At 47.7% G+C, this 20,890-nt stretch overlaps 2 protein-coding genes across 2 annotated transcripts in view; one reads left to right on the top strand and one right to left on the bottom strand.

The window, feature by feature from the left end:
- Positions 1-9,538: 9,538 nt before the first annotated feature.
- Positions 9,539-17,020, bottom strand: FEM1B (fem-1 homolog B). Its single transcript, XM_069766418.1, has 2 exons — positions 16,514-17,020; positions 9,539-11,841 (listed from the first exon to the last, which is right to left on the bottom strand). The coding sequence occupies exons 1-2, from the start codon at positions 16,765-16,767 to the stop codon at positions 10,206-10,208; spliced, it is 1,890 nt and encodes a 629-aa protein (XP_069622519.1). The 5' UTR covers positions 16,768-17,020; the 3' UTR covers positions 9,539-10,205.
- The window catches only part of CLN6 (CLN6 transmembrane ER protein), a 48,416-nt gene continuing 44,410 nt past the window's right edge, over positions 16,885-20,890 (top strand). The window contains exon 1 of the mRNA XM_069766419.1: positions 16,885-17,230. Within this exon, the coding sequence (XP_069622520.1) occupies positions 17,178-17,230 (53 nt within the window). The 5' untranslated portion in view covers positions 16,885-17,177. The remainder of the gene's footprint in view (positions 17,231-20,890) is intronic.

Genomic DNA, 20,890 nt, shown 5'->3' with positions numbered 1-20,890 from the left:
TCAATGTAAATCAAAATGAATATCCCATGGAGGTCTGGATTTGGAATGATACTCATAAATCAAAGTGGAAAATCAAATTAAAGGCTGATCCAACTTCAGTGGAAATGCCTCATGACAAGAAAAAGATGCTCAGTATCATGTGTGGCCTCCACGTGCCTGTATGACCTCGATACTGTACAACACCTGGGCATGATCCTGATGAGGTGGCGGATGGTCTCCTGAGGGATCTCCTCCCAGACCTAGACTAAAGCATCCGCCAACTCCTGGACAGTCTGTGGTGCAACATGATGTTGGTGGATGGTGCGAGACATGATGTCCCAGATGTGTTCAATCGGATTCAGGTCTGGGGAATGGGCGGGCCAGTCCATAGCTTCAATGCCTTCATCTTGCAGGAACTGCTGACACGCTCCAGCCACATGAGGTCTGGCATGGTCCTGCATTAGGAGGAACCCAGGGCCAATTGCACCAACATATGGTCTCACAAGGGGTCTGAGGATCTCATCTCGGTACCTAAAGGCAGTCAGGCTACCTCTGGTGAGCACATGGAGGGCTGTGCGGCCCTCCAAAGAAATGCCACTCAACACCATTAATGACCCACTGCCAAACTGGTCATGCTGATGGATGTTGCAGGCAGCAAATCACTCTCCACAGCATCTCCAGACTCGGTCACATGAGCTCGGTGTGAACATGCTTTCATATGTGAAGAGCACAGTGCGCCAGTTGCGAATTTGCCAATCCTGGTGTTGTGGCAAATGCCAAGCGTTCTGCACAGTGTTGGGCTGTGAGCACAATCCCCATCTGTGGACGTCGAGCACTCAGACCATCCTCATGGAGTCGGTTTCTAACCATTTGTGCAGACACATGCACATTTGTGGCCTGCTGGAGGTCATTTTGCAGGGCTCTGGCAGTGCTCCTCCTGTTCCTCCTTGCACAAAGGCGGAGGTAGCAGCCCTGCTGCTGGGTTGTTGCCCTCCTACGGCCCCCCTCCACATCTGGTGTACTGGCCTGTCTCCTGGTAGCGCCTCCAGCCTCTGGACACTACAATGACAGACACAGCAAACCTTCTTGCCACAGCTCGCATTGATGTGCCATCCTGGATGAGCTGCACTACCTGAGCCACTTGTGTGGGTTGTAGAGTCCGTCTCATGCTACCACAAGTGTGAAAGCACAACCAACATTCAATAGTGACCAAAACATCAGCCAGAAAGCATTGGTACTGAGATGTGGTCTGTGGTCCCCACCTGCAGAACCACTCCTTTATTGAGAGTGTCCATCTGTTGTCTATTCCATTTGCACAACAGCATGTGAAGTTGATTGACAATCAGTGTTGCTTCCTAAGTGGACAGTTTGATTTTACAGAAGTTTGATTTACTTGGAGCTAGATTCTGTTGTTTAAGTGTTCCCTTTATTTTTTTGAGCAATGTATATATTCTTGTCCGAAATTAGTGACTCTGGGGATATTCCCATAAACAGTGGTAATGATGTGCCTCAGTCCCCGCATCTGGAATAGTTTGGACTTGTGGTGTTGCCAATCAGGACTTTATGCTGGAGAGTCATATACAGTTGAAACCAGAAGTTTACATACACTATATAAAAAGACACATCTGCATGTTTTTCTCATTATCTGACATGAAATCTGAGTAAATATTTCCCATTTTAGGACAATTAGGATTACCATAATTATTAATATTTTCCAAATGCCAGAATGAGAGAGAATGTTTTAAGGTCTTTTTATTACTTACTGCAAAGTCAAAGGTTTACATACATTTCATTAGTATTTGGTACCATTGCCCTTAAACTGAATGACTTGGGTCAATCGTTTGTGATATCCTTCCACAAGCTTCTCACAATAGTTGGTCGGATTTTGGGCCCATTCCTCCTGACAAAACTTAATAATTATGGTAATCCTAATTGACCTAAAACCGGAAAGGTTTATTCTGATTTCATGTCAGATATTGAGAAAAACATGCAGATGTGTCTATTTATATAGTGTATGTAAATTTCTGGTTTCAACTGTATGCCCTACTGCCCTGTGATCACGAATTGCCCATTGTGTGATGCCTACAATACATGTTATTTCATATTCAGCTGGGGACCAATAAACACATAATACCTAGAGAGCAGACCCTTAGATTAAATAGGTCAGAAAATTACCTATTGCTTAACCCCTTTACCCCCACAGGTGGTTTTCATGTTAATGACTGGGCCAATTTTTACAATTCTGACCACTGTCCATTTATGAGGTTATAACTCTGGAACGCTTCAACGGATCACGGTGATTCTGACACTGTTTTCTCGTGACATATTGAACTTCACGTTAGTGGTAACATTTCTTTGATATGATTTGCATTTATTTGTGAAAAAAAATGGAAACTTGGCGAAATATTTGAAAACTTTGCAATTTTCCAACTTTGAATTTTCATGTCCTTAAATCACAGAGATATGTCACACAAAATACTTAATAAGTAACATTTCCCAAATGTCTACTTTACATCAAGCACAATTTTGTAACAAATTTTTTTTTAGGAAATTATAAGGGTTAAAAGTTGACTGGCGATTTCTCATTTTTACAACAAAATTTACAACACCATTTTTTTTTTTTAGGGACCACATCACATTTGAAGTCACTTTGAGGGGTGTATCTGATAGAATGGTGTCACTTTTGGATATTTTCTAAAAACTGCACCCCTCAAGGTGCTCAAAACCACATTCAAGAAGTTTATTAACCCGATACCCCATATGTGGGGGGTAAACCACTGTTTGGGTGCATAGCAGAGCTCGGAAGAGAAGGAGCGCCGTTTGACTTTTTCAACGCAGAATTGGCTGGAATTGTGATCAGATGCCATGTCGCGTTTGGAGAGCCCCTGATGTGCCTAAACAGGGGAAACTCCCAAATATAACTCCATCCCTAATCCCAACGCTAGCCCCAACCCTAATGGAAAAATTGAAATAAACACATTTTTTTATTTTTCCCTAAATAAGGGGGTGATAAAGGGGGGTTTGATTTACTATTTATAGAGGGTTTTCATGTTTGCCAGCTGTCACACACAAAAAGACGCTTTTTATTGGAAAAAATAGTTTTTGCATCACCACCTTTTGAGAGCTATAATGTTTTCATATTTTGGCCCGCAGAGTCATGTGAAGTTTTGTTTTTTGCGGGACCAGTTGACGTTTTTATTGGTAACATTTTCAACATTTTTTCTCTTTTTATTCTGATTTTTGGGAGACAGAATGAGCAAAAAAACAGCAATCCATGAATTTTTTTTATACCGTTACGCGTGTGGTAAAATTGATAAAGCAGTTTTATTCTTCGGGTCAGTACGATTACAGCAATGCCTCATTTACGGTATTTTTTTTAAATGTTTTGGCGCTTTTATATAATAAAAACTATTTTATAGAAAAAATAATTGTAACTTAACTTTTTTATTTTTTGCTGATGATGCTGTATGGAGGCTCATTTTTTGCGTGACTAGATGACGCTTTCAGCGGTAACATGTTTATTTATATCTGTCTTTTTGATCACGTGTTATTCCACTTCTTGTTCGGCGGTATGACAAAGCATTGTTTTTTTGCCTTTTTTATGGGGTTCACTGAAGGGGTTAACTAGTGGGACAGTTTTATAGGTCAGATTGTTACTGACATAAAATACCAAATATGTGTACTTTCATTATTTAGATTTTTTTTCATTCATTTATTTAGTGATCAAATAAATATTTTTTAAAATTATTTAAAAAAATTTTTTTTTACAATTATTTAAAACTTTTTTATTTCATTCTTCATGTTACACTGTGTCAGCGCTGCAGCTTTTATTACACTGACCCGAGAGACTTCCTGGTCATCACTGCGCATGACAGGAATTCTTTCAGGTCTGGAGACCCGGATGTCGTCATGACACATCGGGTCTCCATGGCAGCGATCGGGACCCCGTGGGGCCTCCGATCCAAAGGCAGAGGGGCTGTCAGCCCCTCTGCTGGCTCCGGAACGCTGCGATCATGTTTGATTGCAGTGTTTCGGGGGTTAGAGTGCCAGGAGTGGTCTGTGAGAATCATCTGACACCCGACCGCGATCAGCCGCGCTCCCCGAGAGCGCGGCTGATCACCCATGACGTACTATGACGTCCATGGTCAGACGGGCACATAGATGGGATAGTACGTCGGATGGCAGAAAGGGGTTAAATTAGATTTTTGTGTTACATGTATTCTTTTTTTTTATTTGAGAGTCCTCAGTGGGTGATACCTTTTAATGGCTAACTGAAAAGATGGTAATAAATTGCAAGCTTTCGAGACTACGCTGGTCTCTTCATCAGGCATAGACTAAAAGAAATTCTGAAGAATCACATATTTATGCACAACACAACATAGCACAGAAAAAAAAAACATGGAAAAGACAGGTGATGAAGCAGAATTACCATGAGTGATAAACAGTTATGTCCATACTGTAAATATTGGGCCAGTTCTTAGATAAGGAATGTTTTGTTGTCCTCTGATTAGGGTCTGGTTCTGTTGTGATGACCCCACAGTCTGAGGGGAAAGTTCCTTAGTTGATGTAAAAGGACATAAATGCATGCGACACATTCATTCCTGCACTAAGACTGTCAAAGGTCTTTTTTTTTATTTTTTTTTTATACATACCGTATATATGTTTTTAAAATAACCTTGCAGTTTTCATACGGGAGCTTTTGTAGACTCTTAGGCTAGATGCGCACACTGAGTATTTGCTTGCAGAAATTTCTGCATCTCTTGGCAGGACAAAACCTGCGTTTTTGTACAGCAATTAATGTTTTGAGCTAAATAAAGAGATTAAAAAAAAAAAAAAGTTTTGTGATGTAATTTTTTAGTTCAACACATTTTTCATATTGATGCAGTAGCATGAGGGTAATGGGGCTTGGTGTCAGCAGCTGGCATTGACACCCAGCCCAGGCTTAGTAATGAAGAGGTATTAGCCAGACACTCATTACTAAGCTGATAAGTAAACACACATTGTCACCAGCCTATGTAGGAGCATTAACAGAATGAACATACATAAGCTACAACCAAACAGCAACTGTTAATTTTAAAGAAAAACAAAAGGGAAAAAAAAAAATTGCGCGGGCTCCCATGTAATTTTAATAACCAGCAGAGGGAAAGCCAACAGCTGAGGGCTGTTAATATTCTGGGAAGGAGCCAATAGCCATACATGTTTCCAGGCTATTAATATAAGCTCACAGCTGTTTGCTTAAACTTTATTGGCTAGGTTATAGGGGATCCCAGAAAAAAAAAAATTGACATAGGGTCCCCCTATAAACTCTAACCAGCAAAGGCTAGGCAGACAACTGTGAGCTGATATTAATAGCCTAGGAAGGGGCCATAGATATTGGCCCCTCCCAAACTAAAACCATCAGCTTTCAGTCGCCCCAGAAAAGGTGGATCTATAAGATGCATCAAATCTGGAGCTTAGCTTCGCTCTTCCCACTTGCCCCGTAGCGGTGGCAAGTGGAGTTCATATTTGTGGGGCTGATGTCACCTTTGTATTGTCAGGTGACATCAAACCAACAGGTGTGATGTGAATGCTCTGGAAGACAGCCGGCAATACACTGACAGGAGGTAATCACTCCCGTAGTGTATAGCACTGAGCTGCCATGAGAGTTCACCAACTGATCAGCTTCGGTGATCTCCCTTACGGCACCACTGCAGCGTGGGAAAGTTCTCAAGCAGTGGTGCTGTGAGAGCACCGGAGCTGATCAGCTGATAAACTCCAGTGAACGCTCATGGCAGCTCAGTGATACACTGCGGGAGTGATTACCTCCTGTCAGTGTTTCGCCGGTGGTCGGGTAGAGCAGTCACATCTCCCGATGATAAACATAAGGATGAATGACCTCGGGGAGATCAAAACATCCAACACCGCGGAGACACCATCACATGTTTCTCAACGCAGTGATCCAGAACACTGCTCCCATCCCTTATGGGAAATATGCAAATGCATGTAGAAAAGCCGCGGAGACACCATCACGTGTTTCTCAACGCAAGCAATAAATAGCCAGGTCTTTCACCGGGAAGGAACAACCACGGGAAGGGCAGCATCCAAAAAGGAAAACCACCTATGCCAAAACATGGTATCCATCCACAGACAGCTGTTTCGGGGTATTTGCCCCTCATCAGTGTGGAGTAGGAAACTGGCTATTAGGAGCAGTGCCTAGTAAAAGGACTATAAATATAAGGATGAATGACCTCGGGGAGATCAAAACATCCAACACCGCAGAGACACCATCACGTGTTTCTCAACGTAGTGATCCAGGTAAGTCGTTTAGTGTAACGGTACCTTTAGTCAGGGAAGGATCTCGATTGGGTTTGTCTGATTTCAGATAAACTGACATGTCAGCCAGCATCTCTCTCGTAGAGAACACAGGAAAGCTCGAACAAATAAGCGCTCCAATCTATGGGAGTGTTGGCTGAGACGGCGGGCACTAGAATGCATCATCCAGCTATCAGCCATGTAATGTGGATAGCCAGCTTTACTTTGTGTCCTTCCAGCAAGGGTTTACAGTAGTCTCCTCATCACAGACAAGATAACGGCGACTGATACAGATAGGATCCACCACTCACAATAGGTTATCTCAGCTGACGTTGCTCATCCTTCCTCCAATCACCTTCGCACACGCTTATTACCTGCTTCAATAAAGAATTGAGTCTGTTCATTGTGGCTAATGCACGTGTGAATTTCCAAAAAGAAAAGAAAAAAAAAAAAAAAAGAAAAAGGAGCCTCTTTGGACAGTGTGAAAATAGCAAGATTATTAAGATAAAAACAAAGTTAAAGATTTGTTTAAACACACAAAACAGGATTCAAACAATAAGTCTTTCTGATGGTAGCTTCTCATTAAGGGCTAGCCTAGCACTTGCACTCTCCCTGCAATACATCGGGATATTTCAGTAGCTGGTGAGGAGGCTGCTGACGTTTCTGGTGAGTAAAACATCCTGTAGAAAGAGGAAGATTTAGTGCACACTGAAGAGGACACCAGAGCGCCCCACAGGCTCAGCTGAACCCAGTCACCGCACAATACTTTACCTTTTTAAAACTGGAGACCTTTTAATCTTGAATGAAACTTGGGATTTTGTTTTGGTCGAAAGGTGAGTGGCTACATGGTTCTAGTATACTTTCACATAAGGAAAGAACAGAATCAATGCAACATCCAAGATACAAGGTTAATAGCAGAAAAATCTCTTTAAAAATGGAACCTGACAGTTTCCCCAGGCCCCCCAAACAGACACCGTGTGTTCATTGCTTCCTCTATACCTGAGCAAGCTCTTATTGACATGCCATAAACCAAATTTATCCAATCAATGAAGAGAAAAAAAAAAGTATTGCTGCACAGCCTGAATGTAACGTACTGGTAAGAACACAGTCACTTGTGGGTGTAGGGCTTCAGTAACTGGAGGTGCTCGCATACGAAAAAACAAACAATCCAGTATAAATATGAAAAAAGAAGAACTGCGGCAGCACTCACCAGATTGCGTAGATCAAACCTTTATTGAAGGTAAAAAATCCATCATGACGTGTTCACGGCTCGGGGGAGTGCGGACATAGTGGAAGTGAGCAGGGGAAGACAACAGCTGTTTTGCGCTCTACCAGCGCTTCTACAGGTCCGTGAACACGTCATGATGGATTTTTTACCTTCAATAAAGGTTTGATCTACGCAATCTGGTGAGTGCTGCCGCAGTTCTTTTTTCATATTTATAAACCAAATTTATACCTGCAGGGACAGCGTGCAATAGTGGGTGATTAGTCATGAGGGGTGATGTTGTCCCTAGACTAGTCATCCCACTAATCATGTTATCACACTCCCGTGGGCATGACCAACATGACTTGCAAGAGCAGCATCACCGCCAGCTCTGCACCGTAAGCTTTGACTGTGCACTGCGCATGTCAAGTGAGACAATGGTGATGGAGGACACAGCCAACCAGCGGCTCTGCAAATCTCGCAACTGGCTGTGTCCTACATCACTGCTGACTGCCAGTGTGCACGGATGCAGCCAAGGTGCGTTATCAGAGATTTACAAAGAGCTGGCGATGATGCTGCTCTTGCAAATGTTGGTTTGTCATGACCACGGTGTCGTGATAAATTAGTGGGATGACTAGTTTGGGAAAAACACCACCCCCACGGCTAGTCACCCACTCATTAGCAGTCAGAAAACTGTTTGGGCATTTGCAGTAATTGATAGTGATGAGCGAATATACTCGTTACTCGAGAATTCACGAGCACGCACAGGTGTCCTCCGAGTATTTTTTAGTGCTCGGAGATTTAGTTTTTCTTGCCGCAGCTGAATGATTTACATCTGTTATGCTGGCTAACAGATGTAAATCATTCAGCTGCGGCAAGAAATACTAAATTTCCGAGTACTAAAAAAAATACTCGGAGGACACCCGAGCGTGCTCGAGAAATCTCAAGTAACGAGTATATTCACTCATCACTAGTAATTAATAATACCATTAAAAGTGCTTGTTACGAAGGGTATAGCGATACCAACAAATACATGGTGATAGTTTGGGGTCCTGGGGAAGCGGTCAGGTTCCCTATAAATTGCACTCACCAAATCAGGTCACTCTGGGCAGTAAATCCCAGTTTAAATCTCTTTTAGGAGGGAAGTTGGCTGAACGGATTAATCTCTTCAGATTAATCACATAAAACACAGTAAAGTAGCACAGGGTTTTCTGAAGGATTAATCTCATGAGATTTTGAAGTGGACTGAAAGGAGCTAAAAAGAAATCACAATGTGATAAAAGCCACTGGGTAGGTGTGATGCATTGGTGAGCCTCGCAAAAATCTGATAAAAATCCATATTCTCATTCCTTTGAGAGCAGCAGTGGCTGCCTTTCCTCAACCAGCATCGCTCACATACCCAATGGACTTTGTTCTTTTTCTGACAGTGAAGGGTGTGCGACTGCTGCAGACAATCACTGGCTGCAGCGGTGTGTCTCTGTATACCCTGCTCTGAGCGTATGAACATGACTACAGCAGGCAGATACTCCCAGGACAGACCACAACAACCAATGAGTGACATAGGTCACATGTACATCCTCAGCAAAAAAAGGATGCACAAAGACTGGTGGGGAAGGTGATTTTACAGGTGGGCAACGCAAACATTTTATGCTTTCTGAACACACTTGGAAGCTGTTCCACTTAATTGTATTTGCTCCTTCCTAGACAGCAATACTGTGCCCTGTCCCCAGCACAGTAGTGCCCAGTCCTATTATATTTGGACCAAGCCCATAGCACAAACGGAATGGAAAATTTGCACAACTTTCGCACAGCAGGAGGCGTTTGAGACCACCAGTGCCAGGACCTGGATGCTGCATCTAACAGTACGGCTCTGATCATTTGGAGGGGATGGAAGCCCTTTATTCTAGTGCCATACGCACTTGGGCATGTGAGATCCACCAGCCAGGCTTTATACAATTTTGTTTTTTGCTTAGGATTTCCCACAGTGGAAAAACCTGTGCCCATTCCTGAAGCCTTCATATAAACTGATTTAAAGGAGGATATGAGTAATATCACACACAAGCATTTAGGAGCCAGCCTGAGATTTTATTTAAGACAGAAAAGGTGAGAATCCAGACATCAACCATATAAAAAGCCAGCAGAAATATTCATACATATGGCTAACTGGATTACATCCAGTACTAGTAAATGGCACACATTCAATGACGTCACATTTCTCAAAAGTCTCACATAATCTGTCGCAAAAGATGTGAAGACCCAAGGAGACGCGGAGTCAGTCACATTTTTCTCCCATAAGGCATTAACATCTCTTAAAGCAAAAACTAAAAAGCTGCTGCTTGGTTCATGAAAATATCAAGTCACTCTGTTCATTAAACGTAAAATTGTGCAAAGCCTAATTTCATGGAATTAAAAAGACAGCGGGGTTATGGTTCCCCATGAGATGTCCTGTCCCGGCAGGACCTCTATACTCTAAATTAAAGCACCTTATTTTTGGGCGTCACTGATGTCTACTCAATAGTAAGGATAGCAGTTCCCTGCCTTATGGCAGGTCTGTCCAAAATGTTCTGCACAAAGCTGGAAGACCAACAAATACACTAAAAGAAAAAGGACTTGGCATTGGATCAGACCCTTGATCTGCCAGATTAGGCAAATGAAAAGTCAAGAAATGATGTCCACCTCCCACCCCGGAGGTATTGGCATGCACATGTGTGGGCTTAGACTATGCAGGCATTTAGTGAAATTCTACAAACTCTTCAAGTGTTCGGGGGATCTGGTTCTGGTACTTTATGTTGTGGAGCCGCACAGCCCGGGCAGCCAGGCACTTTAGGCTCAGCTTCATCTGCGTTTTTAGGAGGATCTCGGACACACCTGTAGTGCTCCTGTCCAACGGCGTCTTCTTTTCCTTGTTAGTCATATCTGTATGAGCACCAGCCTCCACCAAGCTGATAATAATGGAGTGCAACGTCAAAAAGTCACTTATGGGACGGTTGTATTGGACAATAAGATGAAGAGGGGTGTTGCCTACATTGTCTGTAGCATTGACATTTGCACCACAGTCTATAAGCAATTTGGCTACAGGGGCACTGGGAAAGCTGCAAACATCATTAGTGTGGAAGTCATCGACGGGGGTGCCAGAGTCAACGGATGAATGCAACAGGCTGCATCCTTCCCGGGTGCGGGGGTCCAGGTGCACCAGCCGATAGATCTGTTTATTGATGCGCGATTGCTCCTCTTCTGAGCACCGAGTCTTGGTGGAGATGCAAACGAGGTAGAGAAAAGTGTACAGATTGCATTCATGATTTTCCAGTGTAGAATGAGCATCAGGTTCTTGTGGATTCTGAACTCGCGTCATACCACGCTCTATCTCCAAAACGCTACATCGCAACACGTTCTCCACATCGTGTGCTTTAACCGGCTCATTCAGATGAATCATTTGTGAGAATACCTGAGCAAACCTCAATAAGTCTTTGTGCGTGTTTCGGTTTCCCTTCTGACGTAGCTGCAGTGCATGTAACCAAAGCTTAATGCACTGGTCAAACTCCATGTTATCTGCGTACACAGCACCCCGGTATATAATTGGATGGGACACATCAATATTATCAGATCCGAGAATCCGCTCTCGTACAATTAAGCCCTCCATGTGTAATGCATCCGTATCATGGCGAATACCATCCAACTCTCGCGGTGTGCTACATTCAGTTCTCATATCATAGGCTGCAATTGGGGGAAGGACTTCTTTGTGCAGTATGTTGTCGGGATCTCGGAAACGTTCCAGCATTGCCAGGTACAAGTACTGATAAGTCTTGGTAATATTGTAATTTTCCCTGTCATTGGCAAAGGAGGCACCTAACAACTCTAACGCTTCCACCCTACTGTGAATATCAACATCAGAGTGAGCGAGAAGCAGTTCCACCACCTCTGCTTTGCAGCTCTCAGCTGCCACTTTTAATGGCGTCATGCCGTGACCATTAACAACCATTGCAGCCTTCCATTTAACCAGTTCACGGACAATATCTAAGTGTCCAGCTTCAGCCGCAAAGTGCAAAGCCGTAGCTCCACAATGAGCCCTGGAGTTTGGATCGGCAAGCTGCTCCAGGAGGTATCGCACTACGTCAGTATGGCCCTTATAAGCAGCGATCATTAGGCACGTGTTGTCATACTTGTTAGCAATGCTAATGTTTGCATTATTTTCCACAAGGAATTGGACAATGTCAAGTCTTCCGTCAAAGCAGGCAGCCCTTAGTGGAGTAGAATTGGTTACAGTTGTATGGTTAACATTGGCTCCATGACCGACTAGCAACTTCACCACCTCGTAATGTCCGGCACCGGCTGCACACCAAAGGGCAGTAGCTCCATCAATGACATACCTAGAGGAAAAAGAAGAAATAGCAATGAGTAACCATCCACCTAAAGCAGCTGGACAGCAGACGAACTCCCTAACTAGCTTTGTGACTGCATTTAGCAAAACAATCACACAAAAAAAAAAAAAAAAGGGAAGAATCTTGACTTAAAAGCTAATGTTCCCATAGTCCTTCAATCACCAGACAGAGGCCTCAGGTCAGACTGATAAGTGTCTATCATTTATCTTTATAGAACAGTGTATCAGACTGCACCATCTTAAGGTACCGTTACACTAAGGTGGATTTACCAACGATCATGACTAGCGATACGACCTGGCCGTGATCGTTGGTAAGTCGTTGTGTGGTCGCTGGGGAGCTGTCACACAGACAGCTCTCTCCAGCGACCAACGATCCGGGGAAAGACTTCGGCATCGTTGAAACTGTCTTCAACGATGCCGAAGTCCCCGGGTAACCAGGGTAAACATCGGGTTACTAAGTGCAGGGTCGCGCTTAGTAACCCGATATTTACCCTGGCTACCATTGTAAAAGTTAAAAAAAAAAACAAAACACTACATACTTACATTCCAATGTCTGTCACGTCCCCCGGCGTCAGTTTCCCTGCACTGTGTAAGCGCCCGCCGTAAAGCAGAGCGGTGACGTCACAGCTGTGCTCTGCTTTACGGCCGGCGCTGACACAGTCAGTGCGGGAAGCTGACGCCGGGGGACGTGACACATCGGAATGTGAGTATGTAGTGTTTTGTTTTTCTTTAACTTTTACAATGGTAACCAGGGTAAATATTGGGTTACTAAGCGCGGTCCTGCGCTTAGTAACCCGATATTTACCCTGGTTACCAGTGAACACATCGCTGGATCACAGATCCAGCGATGACAGCGGGTGATCAGCGACCAAAAAATGGTCCTGATCATTCCCCAGCGACCAACGATCTCCCAGCAGGAGTCTGATCGTTGGTCGCTGTCACGCATAACGATTTTGTTAACGATATCGTTGCTACATCACAAAAAGCAACGATATCGTTAATGAAATCGTTATGTGTGAAGGTACCTTTAGGCAGACAACCACAGGGCAGTATAGGTTTTGTTCTTTTGTTTATTTTTGCAATGAGTCCTCATGGTGGACAGATGTCACGGCCTCTATAAGGCGAGCACCTCATAGCATAAGTGCTCAGTGGCATAGTACATTAATACCACATACTGCTAGAGTTAATTCTTCCTGGACGTGACCAAGATGCTTCAAGAGGCACAATACTACTATCCTGCATCCCAAATTTGATGATTCCCTTACTATACAAGTAAGGAAATAGGAATAACCAGAACACTCAGGCCACAACTTCACAGCAACTTGAAAAGTACAATATCCAGCTCAACAGCATTGTTTAATGCGATACAAAAGGAGACATTTTTTCTTACCTAGTAAATAAATCATTGTAAGGTTTTTCCTATTTAATTGCAATGAGATCATTGTTGAGTCCAGGTCTTGAGACCCCCATCGATCACTCAAACCCGTTCATGGCTGAGCAAGCAGGCAGAGTGGGGTACGGATTTAATACAAAGTATAGACCACAGCCTGTGCTCGTCACCATTGAACACCAGGGTGTGTGCACTCAGGCAGGAGGTATGTGCTACAGCCTCCTGTGTGTCACATACCTCGAGAGCAATCGGTGTAATTATAAAGGGCAATTAAATAGGAAAACCACATTACAAGAGGCTTACTCACTCTAAAATATAGTGTGCACTAATGCAATCAACGAGAGATACAGAGATGTCTAGAGAGGAACAATGATCCCACCACAGAACACGGCTACAGTGTGACTGACAGGTTCCCCCCAATGTTCAGTAATACGTCAGTGACTCGAGGGTGGAGGAGCCATTGCTACCAGTACACTGGACTCCTTTTCTCCCAGCAGACTACTGGCTGGTGTCATGCACAAATTATTATGCAATTAATCAGAAACTGCTGTAAAAAAAACCAAAGAGAAAAAAGCAACCACCACTGAAGTGACAAATCAGCATCTTTCACTACTTATAGGACCTAACCGGCTCCCCTTAAGTGGATTTCCCACCAATGGGGGAAAAAAAAAAGAAATTCTTGCATAACCACACATTAACTGGTAAACATCTGATCACTGGGGGTCCCAAGCCCCCTGACATAATTCAAAGTCTATAAGACCGATGGAGAGAGGAAGTTTAAATTGATTAAGTCTTCTTTCTTTTTTTTTCCAGCGTCGCAGTTTTCAATCATTTCCCTGCTGTAGTTATACAGAAACCCCCCCCCCCCAAAAAAAAACACATACATTATATATATATATATATATCTCTCTCTCTCTCTCTATCTCCCACGGGCTAGCGATCACAGGGAGCTCGGTGTTTCAGCCATTTGGCACCTATCCTACATATAGGTAGCATTTTTCCGCCAACTCTCAGGGTATGTGCACACATTGTGGATTTGGCTGCGGATTCGCAGCAGTTTTCCATGCGTTGTACAGTACAATGAAAACCAAATCCGCAGTGCACATGCTGCGGAAAATTCCACGTAGAAAAGCGTTTTTTTTCCCCCGCAGCATCTCAATTCTTTGTGCGGATTCCGCAGCGTTTTACACCTGCTCCATAATAGGAATCCACAGGTGTAAAACCGCAGGTGAAATCCGCACAAAATCTGCAATGGAAACCGCAACATGTGCACATACCCTCATACATATGTTCTGCCGCTCTTTGGACCACGTGGATGAAAACCCTCCCTGCTCTACACTGCTGGCATACTCCAACCAGATTACTACAAACCCTGTACGTTTGCCATGATGAAGCCTACTACTGACCATCTGCGCTAATATCGGCTGTCGCTACTTCTGAGAGTAGCATCCTATACACATCAGGCGGGAATCAATCCTTTCATAGTTATGAGCGGTTCACAGGTAATACATGGCATGGCTATGCTTATCTACTTTTGTGATTGTGTGTGGAGGTGGTCGGGACCCTGACACTCGTTGCTCTTTCAGTAATTAGCATCTATTTCAGGTTTCATCCGTAACCCTTTTCCTGTGTAATTACAGGTGTACGCCAGCACCAATCCATGCACCATGTTTGGTTGCCATCAGACTACCTGTGATGAAGCCAAATTCTGGAGAAACACATGGGACTGTAACCACACAAACAGATTTCTATGTGGGGACCATGACTTCCCTTTGGAGCAGTCATTTTCCCTTCTGCATATTAGTGTGGACATTCCTTCAGTTTCGATAATTAAGAGCTAGTTGACATGTAGAATTCTTAATGCACTTTTTTAGTTCTTTCTTTTTTTTTTTTTGGGGGGGGGGGGTAGGGTAAAAAAAAAAATCAAGGAGACTTCTCTAATGTTATTCAGATAGTGCACTGCTCCCTTGCATTTTCTTGACCTGAATAGATTCAGTAAGATCAACTCTCCTAGGCCAGATTAATGGGTATATGTAGGTCACAGGAAGCTGAATGAAATGACACATTGATATCTGTGATTCGATGTCTTATTCAAGAGAAATCCATATTTTAGTATGCAAATTAGCTGTTTGGATCTATGGGCCAGAAGTAGATCTCCATGAGAACCTGCTCCAAGAGTTTATTATTAGTGATGAGCGAATATACTCGTTACTCAAGATTTCTCGAGCACAATTGGGTGTCCTCCGAGTATTTTTTTTTTTTTTAGTGCTCAGAGTTTTAGATTTTCTTGCCGCAGCTGAATGATTTACATCTGTTAGCCAGCATAAGTACATGTGGGGGTTGCCTGGTTGCTAGGGAATCCCCACATGTACTTATGCTGGCTAACAGATGTAAATCATTCAGCTGTGGCAAGAAAATCTAAAACTCCGAGCACTAAAAAAAAAAAAAAAAAAGAAAAAAAAAAAAAAAAATACTCAGATGACCCCTGAGCGTGCTCGAGAAATCTTGAGTAACGAGTATATTCGCTCATCACTATTTATTATAACTGAAAGAAAGGTTACCAGTGTGATGGCCGCTCTCTGCAGAGCTGTGTGACTATACCGGACACATCGGCAGCTTCCAGCTCACAGGCAGACAGTGCTGTAATACAGCAGAGCTGTGAGAGCTGCAGCAAATGTGTTTGTAAGAAAAACAAAGTTCAGTTCTCGTGTAACTCACTCCCCTTCATGTACGATCTCTGGAGGCAGCGTCCTCCCCAGAGCCTGGAAGACGTCACTTACATGTAAGAAAACCGTGGATTTCTCTGGAATAAGACATCGGATCGCAGATATCACACTGCTCAGCTTCCTATGACCACATGCCCATATAAATATTGGAGAAATCTTGGCACTCAGGTTGCTGTGCTGTAAGCAGGTAATCATTGTGTGCTGCCAATCTGAAAATAATGACGACGTTTCGGTCCTACAGTGACCTTCATCAGTCGGACAGATTGCAGTGTGCCGGGGGGCCACAGGCAGAAGCGACCGCCCAGGATCAGCAGCCGGACAGACGGCCTGATCCTACCGACATTCCCCGACAGCTCAGCAATCTGCCAACTGAGCATAACATCTGCTACTAGAAACAGAGACATCTGCCCGGATTCCAACCGCTCTGCAGAAACGCTGTGTGTGAACATCCCCATGTAGCCATGCACCCGGACACCTCCGGCCTATCTGTGGGGGCCGTGCTCCGCCAGGTGCCCGCTCCGTACCCCCCTCAGTGCCATCCTCACCCGTCGAAGCGCACGGTGCCCGTCTGCTGGGTGTCCACCCCGTAGTGCTCCAGCAGCAGCCGCACCACCTTGCTGTGCCCGTTGCGGGCAGCGATGATGAGCGGCGTGGAGCGCTGCCCGCCATGCTGGGTGACCGAGCTGAGCAGGCTCCGGACCTCCGCTTCCGTCCGGTTGAGCAGCAGAGCCGCCAGAGTCAGCACACGACCCTCAGCCGCCGCCTTATACACATAGACTGACAGCCCCTCCAGGGCCATCCCGGGGCAGCAACAGGAAGTCCGCGAGTGCTCACTTCCGCTCTGTCCTGCAGAAAACACACGCGCACGTCACTTGAGTTCCGGGTACAAACATTGAAACCTGAGAAGGGGGTGTTCACAGGACACGGGGCGGGCACAGGGGGCACCACAACCGAAGAGCTCTGCCTCCGTCGTGCCCCGGGCGCCATGTTATAGGCTCTGACATTACCGTAATCACCTGCGAGGGTGCACTGACACGCGCCTTCCCGTAACCAGGGTAACCTGTCCCCTTGTCACATGATTAGTTCTAGATATCGCCCCGCCCCTGCCTGGTCACGCCCCCTTTATCCTTCCGATTGGCTGCTTCTCTGAGTCTCGTAGCTCTGCCCGGTCAGTCGCTGATCACACACGGAGACCCGCGCAGCTCCGGGATGCAGAGCGCCATGCGCCGGCGACAGCAGCCGCCTCCGGGATCCCCGGCCAGGTACCGGCGGTGTGACTGATGGAGGCTGGGCGCGGTGCTCCCGCAGACTGCTGTGCGTGCCCTCGGTGTACGGCAGTGGCGGGCATGCAGAATGCTCGGCCTATACGGCCACTATTACCGGATGGCACCTACGGGACAGGCCTGCTTCCTACATGGAGAAGTTGTCTACATTTTAGGAATTTATTTTCTATGGAACAGAACAGTTGCACAACTTTTGCCCATTCTCATGGCCGCGCTTTGCCGCCCCCCATCATCCCCATCTCTGCCGCCCCCCATCATCCCCATCTCTGCCGTCCCCCATCTGTGCCATCCCCATCTCTGCCGCCCCCCATCATCCCCATCTCTGCTGTCCCCCGTCATCCCTATCCCTGCCGTCCCTCATCTCTGCCGTCCCCCATCTCTGCGATCCCCATCTTTTCCAGCCCTCACTCCGCCATGCCCCTCTCTGCTACCCCCTACATGTATGGGTGATGAAGTGGCCACCCATAAATACCAGGCTGATCTGCCCATTGCCCCCTGCAAAGCTGTGTTCAATCAAACCAGCTCCTACAAGATCAGAGTCATCAGAATGGGTATAGTAGAAGGTGGTACCCTGCATGTGCCTCCGGGGTGCTGGGTAGTGCTGACAGCAAGCCCTGCAGTCATAGCGAGCCTTGTGTGCCTTCACTCTATTGTAACTATGAATGAGTGTAATGTGCTGGTAAAGATCCAAAGCGCTGCCGGTGTGGAGCTGTCCGGCCAGGGGGTCCCTGCAGTGACTTGCGGCAGATGTGTTCGTCGGTGGGGCCGGTGAGGAGCTGTCCGGCCAGGAGGTCCCTGCAGTGACTTGTGGCAGATGTGATGTTCGGTAGGGCCGGTGTGCAGCTGTCCGGCCAGGGGGTCCCTGCAGTGACTTGTGGCAGATGTGATGTTCGGTAGGGCCGGTGTGGAGCTGTCCGGCCAGGGGGTCCCTGCAGTGACTTGTGGCAGATGTGATGTTCGGTAGGGCCGGTGTGCAGCTGTCCGGCCAGGGGGTCCCTGCAGTGACTTATGGCAGATGTGATGTTCGGTAGGGCCGGTGTGGAGCTGTCCGGCCAGGGGGTCCCTGCAGTGACTTGTGGCAGATGTGATGTTCAGCAGGGCCGGTGTGCAGCTGTCCGGCCAGGGGGTCCCTGCAGTGACTTGTGGCAGATGTGATGTTCGGTAGGGCCGGTGTGCAGCTGTCCGGCCAGGGGGTCCCTGCAGTGACTTGTGGCAGATGTGATGTTCGGTAGGGCCGGTGTGCAGCTGTCCGGCCAGGAGGTCCCTGCAGTGACTTGTGGCAGATGTGTTGTTCAGTAGGGCCGGTGTGCAGCTGTCCGGCCAGGAGGTCCCTGCAGTGACTTGTGGCAGATGTGTTGTTCAGTAGGGCCGGTGTGGAGCTGTCCGGCCAGGAGGTCCCTGCAGTGACTTGTGGCAGATGTGTTGTTCAGTAGGGCCGGTGTGCAGCTGTCCGGCCAGGAGGTCCCTGCAGTGACTTGTGGCAGATGTGTTGTTCAGTAGGGCCGGTGTGCAGCTGTCCGGCCAGGGGGTCCCTGCAGTGACTTGTGGCAGATGTGATGTTCGGTAGGGCTGGTGTGGAGCTGTCCGGCCAGGGGGTCCCTGCAGTGACTTGCGGCAGATGTGTTGTTCGGTAGGGCCGGTGAGGAGCTGTCCGGCCAGGAGGTCCCTGCAGTGACTTGTGGCAGATGTGATGTTCGGCAGGGCCGGTGTGCAGCTGTCCGGCCAGGGGGTCCCTGCAGTGACTTGTGGCAGATGTGATGTTCGGCAGGGCCGGTGTGCAGCTGTCCGGCCAGGGGGTCCCTGCAGTGACTTGTGGCAGATGTGATGTTCGGCAGGGCCGGTAGGGAGCTGTCCGGCCAGGGGGTCCCTGCAGTGACTTGTGGCAGACGTGATGTTCGGCAGGGCCGGTGAGGAGCTGTCCGGCCAGGAGGTCCCTGCAGTGACTTGTGGCAGATGTGATGTTTGGCAGGGCCTGTGAGGAGCTGTCCGGCCAGGAGGTCCCTGCAGTGACTTGTGGCAGATGTGTTGTTCGGTAGGGCTGGTGTGGAGCTGTCCGGCCAGGGGGTCCCTGCAGTGACTTGCGGCAGATGTGTTCGTCGGTGGGGCCGGTGAAGAGCTGTCCGGCCAGGAGGTCCCTGCAGTGACTTGTGGCAGATGTGATGTTCGGTAGGGCCGGTGTGCAGCTGTCCGGCCAGGGGGTCCCTGCAGTGACTTGTGGCAGATGTGATGTTCGGTAGGGCCGGTGTGGAGCTGTCCGGCCAGGGGGTCCCTGCAGTGACTTGTGGCAGATGTGATGTTCGGTAGGGCCGGTGTGCAGCTGTCCGGCCAGGGGGTCCCTGCAGTGACTTATGGCAGATGTGATGTTCGGTAGGGCCGGTGTGGAGCTGTCCGGCCAGGGGGTCCCTGCAGTGACTTGTGGCAGATGTGATGTTCAGCAGGGCCGGTGTGCAGCTGTCCGGCCAGGGGGTCCCTGCAGTGACTTGTGGCAGATGTGATGTTCGGTAGGGCCGGTGTGCAGCTGTCCGGCCAGGGGGTCCCTGCAGTGACTTGTGGCAGATGTGATGTTCGGTAGGGCCGGTGTGCAGCTGTCCGGCCAGGAGGTCCCTGCAGTGACTTGTGGCAGATGTGTTGTTCAGTAGGGCCGGTGTGGAGCTGTCCGGCCAGGAGGTCCCTGCAGTGACTTGTGGCAGATGTGTTGTTCAGTAGGGCCGGTGTGCAGCTGTCCGGCCAGGGGGTCCCTGCAGTGACTTGTGGCAGATGTGATGTTCGGTAGGGCTGGTGTGGAGCTGTCCGGCCAGGGGGTCCCTGCAGTGACTTGCGGCAGATGTGTTGTTCGGTAGGGCCGGTGAGGAGCTGTCCGGCCAGGAGGTCCCTGCAGTGACTTGTGGCAGATGTGATGTTCGGCAGGGCCGGTGTGCAGCTGTCCGGCCAGGGGGTCCCTGCAGTGACTTGTGGCAGATGTGATGTTCGGCAGGGCCGGTGTGCAGCTGTCCGGCCAGGGGGTCCCTGCAGTGACTTGTGGCAGATGTGATGTTCGGCAGGGCCGGTGAGGAGCTGTCCGGCCAGGAGGTCCCTGCAGTGACTTGTGGCAGATGTGATGTTCGGCAGGGCCGGTGTGCAGCTGTCCGGCCAGGGGGTCCCTGCAGTGACTTGTGGCAGACGTGATGTTCGGCAGGGCCGGTGAGGAGCTGTCCGGCCAGGAGGTCCCTGCAGTGACTTGTGGCAGATGTGATGTTTGGCAGGGCCTGTGAGGAGCTGTCCGGCCAGGAGGTCCCTGCAGTGACTTGTGGCAGATGTGATGTTCGGCAGGGCCGGTGAGGAGCTGTCCGGCCAGGGGGTCCCTGCAGTGACTTGTGGCAGATGTGATGTTCGGCAGGGCCGGTGTGCAGCTGTCCGGCCAGGGGGTCCCTGCAGTGACTTGTGGCAGATGTGATGTTCGGCAGGGCCGGTGAGGAGCTGTACGGCCAGGAGGTCCCTGCAGTGACTTGCGGCAGATGTGATGTTCGGTAGGGCCGGTGAGGAGCTGTCCGGCTAGGGGGTCCCTGCAGTGACTTGCGGCAGATGTGTTGTTCGGTGTGGCCGGTGAGGAGCTGTCCGGCCAGGGGGTCCCTGCAGTGACTTGTGGCAGATGTGATGTTC

The sequence above is a fragment of the Ranitomeya imitator genome, chromosome 4 (assembly GCF_032444005.1).
Source record: "Ranitomeya imitator isolate aRanImi1 chromosome 4, aRanImi1.pri, whole genome shotgun sequence".
NCBI classification, from domain to species: Eukaryota; Metazoa; Chordata; class Amphibia; order Anura; family Dendrobatidae; genus Ranitomeya; species Ranitomeya imitator.
The sequence above is the reverse complement of the archived record's forward strand: the minus strand, read 5'-3'. Positions and strand labels throughout refer to the sequence as shown.

Excerpts from the sequence above, each read along its gene's own strand:
- FEM1B (XM_069766418.1), bottom strand. The coding sequence starts at position 16,767 with ATGGCCCTGGAGGGGCTGTCAGTCTATGTGTATAAGGCGGCGGCTGAG. Across the intron at positions 11,842-16,513 it reads GGCACCGTGCGCTTCGACGG|GTATGTCATTGATGGAGCTA; the intron begins GTGAGGATGGCA and ends TTTTTCCTCTAG.